The sequence below is a fragment of the Leucopleurus acutus genome, assembly GCF_964270905.1.
Source record: "Leucopleurus acutus genome assembly, chromosome: 13".
NCBI lineage: Eukaryota > Metazoa > Chordata > Mammalia > Artiodactyla > Delphinidae > Leucopleurus > Leucopleurus acutus.
Window position 1 is genome coordinate 82,521,699 of NC_139155.1, and position 12,747 is coordinate 82,534,445.

At 51.5% G+C, this 12,747-nt stretch overlaps 1 protein-coding gene across 1 annotated transcript; it reads right to left on the reverse strand.

Moving 5' to 3' along the window:
• Positions 1–519: 519 nt before the first annotated feature.
• Positions 520–10,256, reverse strand: MORN3 (MORN repeat containing 3; the record flags this gene model as incomplete). Its single annotated transcript, XM_082852974.1, has 5 exons — positions 520–597; positions 835–1,019; positions 4,661–4,820; positions 6,339–6,496; positions 10,112–10,256. The coding sequence occupies 5 exons, from the start codon at positions 10,254–10,256 to the stop codon at positions 520–522; spliced, it is 726 nt and encodes a 241-aa protein (XP_082709100.1).
• Positions 10,257–12,747: the final 2,491 nt, after the last annotated feature.

A 12,747-nucleotide genomic window follows, 5' to 3' on the forward strand; every position in this document is an offset into this window, starting at 1 on the left:
TGCCTTCGGAGGGTGCCGAGCGTGTGCCCAAGTCCCCCTTTGCTCTACCAGTGGGAGCTGCACCGGTCCGAGCAGTTGGGTGACTCCGGTTTGAATTCCTCCTGAAGCGCCGGTGTTCTTTCTGCAGGGGCAAGCTGGGTGGGGTGGGCGGGGCTGGTGTCTCCAAGATGCTGTATCAATGCTCTCCCCTCGACCCCACTTATTACCAACACCAGGAGGGGTAGCACTGAACAAGGGCCCACAAGACAGATAGGCAAGTGGAGGCCCAGGGCCCTCCAGGGCGAGCAGACCACCTGACTCCAATCCGATTAAGCCCAGGGTGCAAATGGGAGGATTTGGCAGGACTTCTGCAGGGAAAAGAGTTTTGAAGGGGAGGAAGCAAAAACGACCAGCAGGACTGCGGGAGGCAAGAAACCCACCCTCTCTGGTCAAGCCCCTGAGCCCCTAGGCCAGAGGAGACCCCAGGAGCTGCCCGGACCACATCAGAGGGTGGCAGGTGTGCCCGCATCTCACCTGGCATCAATCTCCTTCTTCCTGTGTCTTCTTGAACGTGGCCAAAGCTTCCGCCAACACGTCGTCAGGATCTAGAATTTTGACCTGGAGGGAAGCAGCAGGGGTTGGTTTGGGGAGCATGGAAGCCCCAGGCTGCCAGCCTTTGGGGCGCTCCCTGCTTTGGGGGGGTACTGCCAGCCTCCCTGGGGTCGCCCTGACTGAAAACAAAACCTCGTCTGTTTCCTGGCCGGGCTGGGCTCGGACAGGCTGGGTGTGGCTGTGGGTGCTGTTTTGTCTCTCCCTGGGCTGCATGTGGCCCCAGGATCCGGGAGAGCTTCCCACCTCAGGAATGGGGAACTGGGTGGGCTTGGGGGCCTCATCACGGCCACAGTCAATCATTGTGCCACACTTGGCTATGTTGTCGACCCAGAGGCCTTCGAACAGCTGACCATGGTCCAGGTGGAAGAAGCGCCCCCACCCATTCTTCATGCCTCTCTGCCAGTTGCCTTCGTAGCGGTTCCCGTTCTCTGGGGGAAAGAACAGGGAGTCAGGGGTCTTGGCCCACAAAACCAGGCCAGACTACATATACCCAGGCTGGACCCTTGCCACTGCCGGGCCAGACATCATGCCAACCAGAAAGCCATAGAGCCCTGGGGTGTGAGCAACTTCCGGTTTCAGACCTGGTTCACATCTCACCTCCACTACCTCCCGGAACTTAGATGAGCACCATAGTTTCCTAGCTGTAAAAAACATAGCGAATAATACTGACAGGCAATGTTCTTCCTGCACTTACTCTGTGCCTGGTTCCATGCTGTTTCTGACCTCACTTCTCACAAAAACAGTTCTGTGAAGGATGAAGGATTCCATTTTATACATGGAACTTGAAAAGCTCCAGGAATTTGACTGATTTGCACAAGGTCACAGAACTAGGAAGTGGCAGAGGCAGGGTTTCAAACCAAATCCTGTTCATATCAGGAGCCTCGGCTCTTAGTCGGGAATCAATTCCACTTCCCACTGGATCTCGGTGGTGGTGGTGTAAAAATAATAATAATAAAGCCAACATGTCTCAGCTCAGACACTTACCAGCCGTGTGACCTTGAGCAAGTCACTGAACCATTTTGTCTCATTTCCTCATTTGTAAAACGGGGACAAGAGTAGCTCCTCACTCATAAAATTATTCTGAAGATTAAATGAGTCCATACACAGACAGGACTTAGAAGAGTATTGGATGAACTCTAGGTCAGAGGTCAGCAAACTTTTTCTGCAAAGGGGCAGATAGTGTTTTCGGCATCGCGGGCCATAGGGTCTCTGCTGCGCATGGTCAACTCTGCCATTGCAGCACAAAAGCAGCCCGTGGGGACTTCCCTCGTGGCACAGTGGTTGGGAATCCGCCTGCCAGTTCAGGGGACACGGATTGGAGCCCTGGTCCGGGAGGATCCCACATGCCGCGGAGCAACTAAGCCCGTGCGCCACAACTACTGAGCCTGCGCTCTAGAGCCCACGCGCCCACGTGCCTAGAGCCCGTGCTCCACAGCAAGAGAGGCCACCGCAATGAGAAGCCTGCGCACTGCAACAGGGAGTAGCCCCCGCTCGCCGCAGCTGGAGAAAGCCTGCGTGCAGCAACGAGGACCCAACGCAGCCAAAATTAAATTTTAAAAAATAAATTTATATTTAAAAAGACCCAACGCAGCCAAAAATAAAGTTCATAAATTAATTTGAAAAAATAAAGCAGCCTGTGGACAATACATAACTGAACGAGCACATCTGTGTGCCAATAAAACTTTATTTACAAAACACGTGTTGGGCTGGATTTGGCCAATAGTTTGCTGAGCTCACACAAGGATGTACTGATTCTGAGCACTTACTATTCCGTGTCATGCTAAGCGTTTTACAAATATAAACCTCATTTAACCTTCACAATAACTCTAGTTAAGCTTTATTTTTTCCTTACTTTACAGTTGAGAAAAATGAAGCAGAGAGAGTGTAAAGAAATTAATTGCCCAAGGTCCCACAACTAGTAAGAGCTTGAGCTAGAATTTGAACCCAGGCTGGCCGGCTCCAGAGTCCAAGCCTTAGAAACGGTGCACTTAGAGCTCCTTCACTGTGCGGGCCACAGAAGGTGCTCACTGAAAGCAGGCTATTACTACTAGGAGATGCACACTGAAATCAGGCACGGAGGCGGATGCACGGGGGATTGAGAATGACAGAGTGGCTACCCTTAACCCTCCCCAGCTGCCCAATGCCTTGGTTTAGTCAAATCTCTTTGGAGGGACTTCCCTGGTGACACAGTGGTTAAGAATCCGCCTGCCAGTGCAGGGGACACGGGTTCGAGCCTTGGTCTGGGAAGATCCCACATGCCATGGAGCCCGTGTGCCACAACTACTGAGCCTGCGCACCACAACTACTGAAGCCTGCGTGCTTAGAGCCTGTGCTCTGCAACAAGAGAAGCCACCGCAATAAGAAGCCCATGCATTGCAAGTAGACCCTGCTCGCCGCAACCAGAGAAAGCCTGCTCGCAGCAACGAAAACCCAACACAGCCAAAAAAAAAAATCTCTTTGGAAGTTGGAATCTTGAGTTTTCAGGAGACTGGGCTCTGGTTTGTGTCCTCACCAAGAATATCTACTTACTACATGGCAGGCACTGGGGAAACAGTGGGGAACAAAACAGACACATTCCCAGTCCTTCTGCAGGCTCACAGTCTGGAGGGGCAATGATACTAGCTTTATCGACAGCCTACTACGTGCTAGGCCCTGTTCTAAGCACTTTACACAGACTCCCTCATCTAATCCTCCCCATAGCCCTATGAAGTGGGTACTGCCATTATTCCCATTTTACAGGAGAGGAAACTGAGGCACAGAGATGCAAAGTAGTTCGCCCAAGATTATACACCTAGTTCTAAGAAGGAAAGGAAGCAAGTGCTGAGAAGAATGTGCTTTAGGTGGAACGAACAAATGCAAAGATCTGGGGGAATCTTCTTTTTTTTTTTTTTAATATTTATTTATTTGGCTGCACCAGGTCTTAGTTGTGTCACATGGGATCTTTGTTGCTGCCTGCGGGATCTTCCTTGCGGCATGCAGGATGTTTTAGTTGCAGCATGCGGGAATTTTTTTTTTTTTTTTTTTTTAAGTCGTGGCATGTGAACTCTTACTTGCAGCATGTGGGATCTAGTTCCCTGACCAGGGATCAAACCCAGGCCCCCTGCATTGGGAACGTGGAGTCTTAGCTACTGGACCACCAGGGAAGTCCCTGTGGGAATCTTCTTTCTATTCCAGGAAGAGGGAACAGCAGTGCAAGGGCCCTGAGGCAGAAAGTGGGAGGAATTGAAAGAAAGTTAGTATGGCCAAAAAGAAGGGAGTCCAGAGGAAGAGGGGAGGTGAAACTGGAGTGGTGAGCAGGGCCAGATCATGCTGGGCCCCACAGACCACAGTCAGGCCTCTGAACGGAGTCTGAGGGCAATAGGGAGCTATGGAAAGGTTGAAAGCAAGGCAGTGACAAGGTCCACTTTATGAAAAGCTGGCTCTGTTTGCTTTGTAGAGAATGGATTAAGTCCTGATACAAATGCGAGCTTCTCAGAACTCTTTCCTCTGCCTGGGAATGTTCTTCCCCAGCGCAATACATATCCCGCTTCCTTCTCCTCCTTCCATTCTCCATTCAAACAACACCTCTTCAGGGAGGCGGTCTCTGACCGTAAGCCAATCTAAACAGCCCTGACCCCAACTCCTTTGTCATTCTCCAACACGTCTTCCTGTTTTCAAGGGCAATTCCTTAGCACTTCCGACCTCAGAACAGACTGCGTAACCTTGAGCAAACGACTTAACCTCTCTGTGCCTTTGTTCATTTGTAAAGTGCGGATGATGAGAGCACCTATCATAGGATTGCATTGTGGATTAAACGAGCTCAGGGCTGTGTAAGTGTAGGCTATGATTATTACGACCATAAGACAATGTCTTAATTGTTTATATTTATTGTTAGGCTCCCCTTTTAGAGTATAAACTTCCTGAGGGCAAGGACCGGGTCCTGTCATTCAGCTTAACCCAGTCGGGACAGGTCTATGCGGGGACTTGGCCTGATGGGGCGTGGCCATGAGGGGCCCAGAGGAATGTGACTTGAGGGCGTGGCCGGGTGGGCGTGATCCACAGGCCATTTGGGGTGGGGCTAAGCACTCACTCAGGCGTAACATGCCCTCCCCTTCCGGCTTGTCGTTGCACCACTGGCCCTCGTAGATGTCTCCGTTGCTGTAGTACATGCGACCCCAACCGCTGCGCTGGTTGCCACACCAGTCACCCTCGTAATACTCCTTGGGTCCGAAAAACTGGATCCCATAGCCCTGAAAGCACGAAGGTGTCCTTGTTCACGACGTCCCACACCACTAGGAACTCCCACCATCCTCCCTGGCACCCAAGCCACACACCTGGGCTTCTCCCCTGCTTCCTCCCCCAGCCCTACATCCAAGCTGATGGTCGTGTATCGAAAAATCTCCCAGGCCGTCCATTCTCCTCTATGCCTTCCTGCAGCCCACCATCATTTCATCCCTTCTCACTGGTCTACCTCCTCCACTCTCCCGTTCTTCCCTGACCCCATGCATCTGCCATACAGCTCCTAGGAGGATCTTTACGTTGTCTATCCGATCACATTTGCCCCGTCTCCCCAACTCTGATTTGACCCTATTAAAAGTTGCAGATGCCTGACAATCAGATCAAAGCTACGGACTTTCTCCCCAGAAAAATGGACATAAGCACTTATCATGCAGCCGCAGAGAATCACCACAAACTCCCCGCAGATCACACCTGAAGAGGTTGGGTTATGCAGCCCAAGTCTACTCTTCAACATCCTCATCCCCTACATAACCGTCAAGGCCTCACTCCCACCCCTGTGGGCAGACACACCTTGCTGTTTATTATATCCTTCCTTTTGGTATTTCCTCTTCTCCTTTTTTACTCCCTAACTGCTTGCATCTTATGGTGTCACCTTCTACAGGAAGCCTGCCCTGAATTCTCAATGAACTGCCTCTGGACTTTCTGTAAAAACCTCTATCCTAGCACCATATTATATGTAAAATACTTATTTTGGGAGCTTTATCCCCACTGGCCAATAAACATTTTGAGAGTAGAGATCATGAAATGCTGGGCTCTACAACTTGCCAGTGGTGTGACCCCAAGCAAGGCACTTCACCTTCTGCGCCTTTCTGAGCTTGTTTCCTCATCAGTAAAACGGGAATAATAATAATGATGGTGATGTTGTTGTTGTTGTTGATGTGAGAGTTTACAATATATCATGTTCCAGGGTTACGGTAGCTGTTGTTCCATAGCAATACTGTATTATTATCTGTCTCCACGACCTATGGTGAGGATTCAGGTGTTGATGGGTTGGGGGCATGCCTCTGGCTGGTTTCTATCCCTCAAGACCTTCCTCTCTTGGCCAAGGGTGTGGCCTCTGCTTTCTTTCTTGCTCCCACTCTTCCAAACCCCCGCTGCCACCTCTTATCCAGTCCCAACAGAGGGGGGTTCTCAGAAAGGGATGCCAGGGGAAAAGAAAGCCAGGAAATGAGTGGGGAGGTTGGGAGGAGACTTTGGCCCCTCACAGCCCGGCTGGCTTCTTGTAGCCACAGGGTTTCATGGGCTCCTCCCTGGGCCCTCTCCTCTTGCTTCCTGTTTCCTGGGTTTTGTTCTGAGAAGCCTTGATGTTCCCCCACCCCTTCCTCCTCCCACCCACACAGCAACCCTGTTCTCCTCCCCTAGATCCCCCCACCCTTTTCTCCCAGGCCTCTCTGACTGCTCCCCTTCCCCCCACACACAGCCTGCTTTCAGCCTGGCCCACACCCCAGGGCATGATGGGAACCACTCACACATTTCTTATCGCCTTTCCACCAGCCTGAGTAGACTCTCCTGTACTTTCCGGTCTCTTGGTCAGAAAGGCTGAGGGTGCCATAGCCATCTCTCTTCCCAAATTTCCAGTCCCCCTCATAGATGGCTCCGTTCTTCCTCCAGACCTGTGTTCCTTTCCCTAGGGACACAAAGATGAGCCAACATGGTAGACAGGGCCTTTATGGGGCTGGGGATGCCAGGAGGCAGGTGCTGTGTCTGCTGGGCCTCAGGGGCCCCTAGACTGGACAATTCTCAAGAACTGGGTCAGGGTCTATGCCCGGTCTCCAGACCCCCAGCACCCAGGAAAACCCCCCAAAAGTTCTATTTCTACAGCCCTTTGCCCTGAAGCCAAACTGACATAGCAGACCCCAAGTAGAAATCTGCCTCTTCAGTGTTTCAGCTTCGTCTTTTCTTAAATTTTAATTTTTATTTATTTATTTTTGGTTGCATTGGGTCTTCGTTGCTGCGCGCGGGCTTTCTCTAGTTGTGGTGAATGGGGGCTACTCTTCGTTGTGGTGTGCAGGCTTCTCATTGCAGTGGCTTCTCTTGTTGCGGAGCACGGGCTCTAGGCGCGCAGGCTTCAGTACTTGTAGCACACGGGCTCAGTAGTTGTGGCGCGCAGGCTCAGTAGTTGTGGCGCATGGGCTTAGTTGCTCCATGGCATGTGGGATCTTCCTGGACGAGGGCTTGAACCCGTGTCCCCTGCATTGGCAGGTGGATTCTTAACCATTGTGCCACCAGGGAAGTCCCAAGCTTCATCTTTTAATAATACTGAATGGATACACCAGATGGTCAGGATTTTTAGAAAATGTTCTGCATATCTCTTCAGTTCTCCTGAACACACATGGAAACCCATCTCCTACTACTCCAACCCCTCTGTGTCCTCCACTCCCGTTTTCCATTCTGCCCTCCAACCACTGTGGTTTCCATGCTGTTCTTGGGACCCACCTGTTATGCTTTTGCCTCAGGGCTTTTGTACCTGCTTCTCCTTTGGCCTGGAAAATTCTTCCCTCTATATTTGCTCACTCCCTACCTCCTGCAAGTCTTTGCTGAAATCTCATTTTCTCAATGAGGCCTACCCTGACCATCCCGTTTAAAATGATTCCCTATAAGCTTCTTTTAATCCCTTACCCTGTTCTGTTTCTTTCTATATCACTTCTCAGCTCTAGACATAATAGATAATTCACTTATTTATCATTTATTGTCTATTGTCTGTCTCTTCCAGGAGAATGTACGCTCCACAAGAGCACAGACTGGTCTGTTCTGTTCACTGCTCTATATCCAGCACGGAAGAACAGTGTCTGGCATGTTGTAGGTGACCAATATTTGTTGAACAAAGAGATGAATACAATATTTGCGGAGTACCTATGCACGCCAACTCATGTCTTGGTCCTTGGTAGCTCAGGAACAAATCCAACATTGTCCCTGTGAGCTTTTTGATCTAGTGCAAGTAACTTAACTCTCTGGGCCTCAGGTTCCTCGTCTGCAAAATGGGGATAAGAGTATCTCATGGGGTTGTTCTGTTCACTAAATTCATTAATATATGTACAACACTTAGGACAATGCCTGCAAATAGAAAAGATGATATCAATGATTTTTGCCCTTGAGGTGGGGTCCAGTCACATCTCAGGGGATGAAGGGTTGTTTACATCTGTTCTTCTTCTAGTTTATTTCCTTTGGGGACACAGCCCTCCCTCTCAGTCCTTCAGGTTTGCATGGGGCTGACTTCTCCTCCTGGCAAGCCTAGCCAATCAGTGTATTCTATCCACCCAGGCCTCTGTGACTGGTTCAGTGAAGGGCATGTGACCAAGTTGGTCCAATGAGACTGTTTGTCTCCCAGATGAAGGCAGAACTTACCAAGGCCTAAGAGGCCCTATACGATTGGCCCTCTTAACCTGCCCCTTTCTCCCCTCCTTCTCTGTGTTCCAGCCCACTGGCTTCCAGTCCTTCCTTGAACAAGAGGTAATAGTGAAAAACACCCCCCCATCTCTGATTCCACTATCTAGAAGACATGCTCCCCCCTGCCTGGCTAATCATTTGCATCCTCTGGGCTCGGCTCAAACATGTTCTCATGGCTCCTTTCGTGGCTTCTCTCTGGTCCCCTTTACATCCTGATGATACCACTTTTAGCTGTGTGGCCTTGAGTAAGTCACTTCCTCTCTCTGAGCCCCAGTTTCCTCATCTGTAAAATGGGACATTACCTACTGTGCAGGTTGTCAGTGAGACAGGAAGGACCCTGAGTGTTGGGATTCTTCCAGATGCCCGGTATAGGGCCTGGCACAGACTAGGAGCACAATGAGTATTAGTGGAGTGAGTGGTCTGGGTAACCACTGGGGCCACCCTATCCTTGCCCTGAATGACGGCTCTCTTGACTGCTTCCAGCCTGCTTATACTACAGCAACCCACTTCAGCGTGGTCGAAAGGTGAGTCAAGAGAGGGGGCATTGGACCTGGGTTTTCTGACAGATCTGCTTTCTGCAGCCCCAGCCCCATCAGCTCTATGCCTCCAGGGTCTGAGGGGAGGCAGGACTCACACGAGAGGACTCAGAGGGCCACACCAGCCCACAAGGTCATATCACAGGTAGGGCAGCCAAGTCCAGAGAATGGGAAATGACTTACCTAAAGTCACACAGCTACTCAGTAATAGAGCCAGGCTCAGAACTTCAGGGTCCTGACACCAAGTCTAGGGCTCTGTCCACACCACAGGCTGCCCACAAGGATTGAAACATGCAGGCAGACATCTTTAACCGCACACAGAGCTCCAAGCAGCTGCTTAAACCCTGGCCTTTAAGTCAGTGCTAAGGGTGGGTGTTGTGTTACACACTGGGTGAGGTCAACTTTGGGGGCCTTCTTGGACAAGGAAGCTCTAAGTAGTGATCCCTGCCATGGTCAGCCCTCCGAGAACACTCCAGAAGTTCCCTTCTGCACAGACTCTTGGCTAAATACTTGATAGATGTCATCTCTTAACAGATAGGTATTATTCCCATTTTACAGATGGGGAGACTGGGGCTCGGAGTAGTGTAGTAGATCTCTCAAGGTCATAGTTACTGGAGCTGAGATTCTGACCAAGCTTTATGGGCTCAAGCACTTAATGCAGGAAGGCAGGAGAGAAGAATGGTTAAGAGCAGAGAATCTGGAATTGCAAGACTGGACTGAGAAGCCATAACACCTCTTTTGAATAAAAACTTATTTTTTTTTTCAGGGCTTAGTTTGTATCACAAAGAGCCCCGTACTTCCTGCTAGTTAAACTGAGCCCAGCCCAGTTAAAGTCAGAGCCCCAGCCACTTGGGGTGGGGGGTGGAAGTATAGGGGGTGGGGGGGTAGGGGGTGGGGGATAGCGGGTGTCCTCCCTCGCCCCCTACTGGTTTGAAGGGCTGAATTTGAAGACCAGAATCCCAGTTGCAAGCTGCTTTCTGGGGGCCACCTTTTCCTCCTGCTAGCCAGTCCCATGCTTAGCCCAGGTGTCAGAGGTAGAGAATGAGCTGGTGTCCTGAGAGTCCCAGCTGAGGCTGTGGCTGGTGCCTAAAGACTGCTCTGTCCCCTACTGGCCCCTTTGCTCAGCTGAAGCCAGGGCCGAGTTGGGTTCCAGAACCCCGGCAGGAGGAGGCCCCTGATTGGTCCAAGTCAGCATTCACTCCTCAGAGATACATGTTATATCCCCAGTGAGCTATGCAAGCTGCTTCCTTGGCCCCGGTTGCCCACCATGGCCCAGACCCCATACTCACCACCTGAGCCCCCGAAGGTCCCCCACTTACCGTGTTTCATGTTATCCTTCCACTTGCCCACATAGTGATCGCCATTGACAGCGAACACCTGGTGCCTCAGTCCGTTCTTCTGGGCCTTCCGGTCCCATGCTTTCCACAGGGGCTCCGACTTTGGCGGGCACTTGGAGATAGGCATGGTGGCTGCTTCTGTGGGCCAGGGGGTGCTGGCAAAGGGTTAGGGACATCAGGGGCTCAGTTTGCCGTAAGTAATGCCAGGATCCTGGGGCTTCCCAGGGAGACACCTGTCTGAGGTCAAGTGGGACGAGTCACGTGTGTTCTGAGTCCCCAGGGCAGATGAGCAGCCCTTGAGGAGTTTTCGTTTGTGCTGGACTGACCCCCCTGGGAGGCTCTCTCTTCCCTTGCCTCTCCAGGGGCCCCTTGGGGCGGGGGATCTGATGGCACAATTGCTTGGGATGGGAACCCAGGGAAACCAACAGGGCAGAGGGGTTTGTGATGACATCGGGGAGAAGCTGCCCCGGGGGAGAGGATGAAAGTCACATATTTAATAACCAGTATGACTAACCAGCGTGGATGCGGGCCTGGAGCCCTCAGTCGTGAACACTACAACCCACTCTGGGGAGTTGGGGCCTAGCCAGGCCACTCTGTCTGGGCTGGCAGACAGCCGTGATGACACAGCCCACAGGGGCACCCCCGCTACCGCCACTGGCTCAACACCCAACACTTTAGCCCCCTGGGTCCCGCCCCCTATGCCTGGTGGACGGGATGGTAGAAAAGCCTAGGGGCTGGCTTGTCAGGGGTTTGTGAGCTGTCAGGAGAGCCCCTCAACTAAAGAGACTGCCTCTTGGGAGACCCCTGTACCGGTTTGCCCGGGACTGAGGGGCTTCCTAGGACATTGGACTTTCAGTGCTAAAGCTGGAACAGTCCCAGGCACACCAGGATGGTTGATCACCCTCTGCCTCTGCCCTCTGCCCTCTGCCCTCTGCCTAGGTACTCTTCCTGTCTGCCTGGTTAGGTTTTTTTCATCAGACCAGGGCTCTCCTCCCCACCCTGCCTGGTGGGGTTTGGGTCTCTCCCCAGACTGGGATCCCCCCATCTATGCTCTTCATGTCCCCAGTGCAGACATTCATGTCTGTGTTTCTCTCCAGGGGACTTGTGCAAGGTGACAAAGATGGTCTCCAAATCTGGAGATCTCTGTTTCCCCTCAGCAGGTACCATCTATCCTGCTCCATAGATGGGAAATACACACACACACACTCAAGCAGTGCTAGCAGCCAAGGATGGGGGTGGAGGAGTGGAGGGATGGGGGAATGAGGGGATGGGTGTGGGGACTAGAGTGAACTATTTAACCATCAGCAGGCAGAAGTCTCTTTTGTTTTTGTTTGCCGCACCGCGTTGGCCTGCGGAATCTTAGTTCCCCCGCCAGGGATAGAACCCAGGCCCCCTGCAGTGGAAGCACGAAGTCCTAACCACTGGACTGCCAGGGAATTCCCAGGCAGAGGTATTGACCAATGAGAATGACCTCGGGGCTGAGCAGGTTTCAGGAGATCTTGGTGTCCCAAGCATCCACCCACCCAGGACCAGCATCACAGGTGTGCAACCTGAACAGTTGCACAGGGCCTGGTCCTTAGAGGGGCGTGTACTTGGTCTCGGCTCTGTCGCTGTTTTGAAATTCTTAATACTGTATGAGCTACTGCCTCACATTTTCATTTTGCATTGGGCCCTGCTTATCAAGGAGTTCCCTGTAGGGCCACAGCAGGGGCCTCAGTGATTCTGACTAAGCTGGCCAACTGTACTGGCTAGTTCGTATTTTGACAATCATGCCTAGGAATTGGGAAAGTCACTCCAGGCAAGGAAGACAGCCAGGGTGAAAACTGGGCAGAGGGAAACAGTCTCAGGTCCTAAATTTAATGTTTTTCTTTTTTCTCCCATTTGCATGTATCATGTGTACTATGATTAATCTTTTTAATCTTTACATTGAAGTTAATTCACTTAAAACATCAATACATTTATCCAAGGAAGATTTTGCAAACATTACTTGAGTCTTAGCTAGACACTGGGGCTTACAGTTGAGATTAGCAAATGTTCAGAAAAGTGTTAATGCCATATTAGCCCCAAACTGACACTTTCTCCTTGGTTTACTCAGAACCGTAAGAGAACCCAGAATCTAATAACTTTCTTACGATGTCATTGGGTGATACTTAATGCTTCATCAGTGTAACTCAACCTCTGTCCCACACTTTCAGGAACGTAGATGCTACCCTAGAGGAGGTTGTGGTCTTAATACATAGAGCTCCTGATAGGGAAAGAAAGCTTTGGGGAATTCCCTGGCGGTCCAGTGGTTAGGATAGGACTAGGCGTTTTCACTGCCAGGGCGCGAGTTAGATCGTGGCCGCAAGCCACGCTGCGTGGCCACAAAAAAAAAAAAAAAAGGGGGGGGGGGGAAAGAAGGCTTTGCCACTCGGTGCGCGTACTCTACTCGTGTTGTTTTGATACTGAATAACAATAATTACCACCATGGAAAGTGGAAGGAGCAGGGCCCAGACGGCCGGGGGTCAGTCGCTAGCCCGCGCCTCGTCACACCTACACCGGCTCACCTGCGCTCTCCTGCGGGGCGGATCCTGCATCTGGAGTCCTGGGCCGAGAGCGGTGGAGTCGCCGCCCGCAGC